Genomic DNA, 2500 nt, shown 5'->3' on the forward strand with positions numbered 1-2500 from the left:
CATTGCTGGCCCTTGGCGAGGAGCTGCCTAGAGGCCACGAGGCAGGGGCTAGGGTTTAGGGTTTAGGGTTTAGGGTTTAGGGTTTAGGGTTTGCGCGCAGGACACTAGATTTTTCAATTTTTAAACCCTTCGTAGATGTAGTGATGGCAGACCCTCCCTGGGACATTCACATGGACTTGCCCTATGGCACCATGACGGACGACGAGATGCGCAGCCTCAGAGTGAGGGTTTAGGGTTTAGGGTTTAGGGTTTAGGGTTTGTGGTTGGGGGTCTAGGGTTTAGGGTTTGGGGCGGGAGATACGGCCACGTTAGCTTGCGGCCCGAGGTTCAGGACCAGGCGGGTCTTGCTGCTCTTGCGGCGCCTGGGGATATTGGGTTCGTGGGGGAGGGTTCAGGGTTTAGGGTTTAGGGTTTAGGGTTTAGGGTTTAGGGTTTAGGGTTGTGCGGTGTATACACAGGTCGACTTGATTCAGGACGAGGGTTTGTTGTTTCTTTGGGTTACGGGTAGAGCCATGGAGCTCGCAAGAGAATGCTTGCAGGTGGGTAGTAGATAAGGTCCAGGGTTTAGGGTTCAGGGTTTAGGGTTTAGGGTCTAGGGTTTAGGGTTTAGGGTTTAGGGTTTACGGCAGATAACTTTGGCGGGATGATTTCGGTTATGTGACACCGCTAGCTGTGTCGTGTAGAGTCAAGCCAGTGGATATTGGGCTTTGGGACCTAGGGTTTAGGGTTTAGGGTTTAGGGTTTAGGGTTTAGGGTTTAGGGTTTAGGGTTTGTGGCGCACACAGCTCTGGGGCTACCGGCGCGTGGAGGAGATATTATGGGTAAAGACAAATCAGCTGCAGCGCATTATAAGGACGGGCCGGACAGGCCACTGGCTAAACCACTCAAAAGTAAACCCTAAACCCTAAACCCTCAGAGCCCAAACCCTAAACCCTAAACCCTAAACCCCAGACCTGCCGCAACTGCGAGCCAGCATTCCAAGCCGTAGAGTCCCTTGGCGTTTGTGCAGCAGTCTGGAGCCGCTGCAGCTTTTTGAGGGTCTAGGGCCCAGGGCCGAGGGTTTAGGGTTTAGGGTTTAGGGTTTAGGGTTTAGGGTTTAGGGTTTAGGGTTTGCGGATAGGAACACTGCCTGGTCGGGGTCAAAGGAAACCCCAAAGTAAACCGCAACATCGACTGCGACGTTATAGTCAGCGAAGTTCGCCAGACTTCCAGAAAGCCAGACGAAATCTACAGGTCCTAAACCCTAAACCCTAAACCCTAAACCCTAAACCCTTGGGGCAGCTGGTAGGGGGCAGCTGCGCAGCTCCGGGCACTCAGGAGTCCGCCGCAGTCCGAAGGCGTTTTAGGGACGAGGGTTTAGGGTTTGGGGGGGTTTCCAGGAGCCAGTGGGTTAGGGTTTAGGGTTTAGGGTTTAGGGTTTAGGGTTTTGCTCTTGCATTTGTTTGGCTGCAGAATGATAGAGCGCATGCGCCCAGGCACTTTAAAGATCGAGTTGTTCGGGCGGCAGCATAACATCCGCAACAACTGGATTACTCTAGGTGATTTTTGAGGGTTTAGGGTTTAGGGTTTAGGGTTTGGAGTTTAGGGTTTAGGGTTTAGGGTTTAGGGTTTGCGGCTGGGTGTGCGCGTTTGGAGGGCAGAGTAGCATCCGCAACTACTGGAGTGCTCTAGTTGACGAGGATAAAGGGTTTAGGGTTTGCCGTCTAGGGTTTAGGGTTTAGGGTTTAGGGTTTAGGGTTTAGGGTTTAGGGTTTGCGGCTGGGAGTGGGTGGCTGCAGGGAATCAACTCGAAGGGGTCAAACTGGAAGAGCCCGCGGAGCTCGCCCAGAGGTACAAAGCATTTGTTCAGCAGCAGCAGCAGCAGCAGCAGCAGCAGCAGCAGCAGCAGCAGCAGCAGCAGCCGCCGCAGCAGCCGAGTGGAGCAGCGGACAATCTAGAGAGCACGGGGACGGCAGAGCCGAGCCTCAGCCCTTAACCCGCTCTTGGTAAACGAAACCCTAAATTAGGGTTTACAGGCTACGCGTCTCTCAAGCCCACAAGCCGCTAGCGAAGCAAATAGAGCCCTAGGGTTTAGGTTTCAGGGTTTAGGGTTTGAAGTTTAGGGTCTAGGCTTTCTTTTGGAGACTGAGGCCTCAGGGTTTAGTGCTTATGGCTAAGCTTTTAGGTGTTAGGGTTTACGGCTTCGTGTTTAGGGCCTAGGGTTTAGGGTTTAGGGTTTAGGGTTTTAGGGCTCGGTGCTAACAAACTGGGGATCTGGAGTCTCGGCCTTCTCTGCGGGCCTCATGACTAAGTGCGATTGAAAAGAAAATGGATTTAGGGTTTAGTATTTAGAATTTCAGCTTTAGGATTTAGGGTTCAGGGTTTAGGGTTTAGGGTGTAGGGTTTAGGGTTTAGGGTTGAGGGTTTAGGGCTTCGAGCGTCCAGCGAGCGAACGGCTGCTGCTGTCTTTGCGTCTTCCGCAACGAAAGAGTAAACAAATATAAAATAAATGTTTTTAAAA

General features: G+C 52.3%; 1 protein-coding gene across 1 annotated transcript in view; it reads left to right on the forward strand.

Moving 5' to 3' along the window:
• ENH_00012850 (N6-adenosine-methyltransferase 70 kDa subunit, putative) overlaps positions 1-1975 on the forward strand; it is a gene marked incomplete at both ends in the record, with an annotated part of 5372 nt that extends 3397 nt beyond the window's left edge. Inside the window, 6 exons of the mRNA XM_013578770.1 lie at positions 101-221; positions 459-539; positions 786-890; positions 1121-1233; positions 1453-1538; positions 1779-1975. Of these exons, the coding sequence (XP_013434224.1) occupies positions 101-221; positions 459-539; positions 786-890; positions 1121-1233; positions 1453-1538; positions 1779-1975 (703 nt within the window). The remainder of the gene's footprint in view (positions 1-100; positions 222-458; positions 540-785; positions 891-1120; positions 1234-1452; positions 1539-1778) is intronic.
• Positions 1976-2500: the final 525 nt, after the last annotated feature.

The sequence above is a fragment of the Eimeria necatrix genome, genomic scaffold, assembly GCF_000499385.1.
Source record: "Eimeria necatrix Houghton genomic scaffold, Enh_scaff13, whole genome shotgun sequence".
Lineage (NCBI taxonomy): Eukaryota > Apicomplexa > Conoidasida > Eucoccidiorida > Eimeriidae > Eimeria > Eimeria necatrix.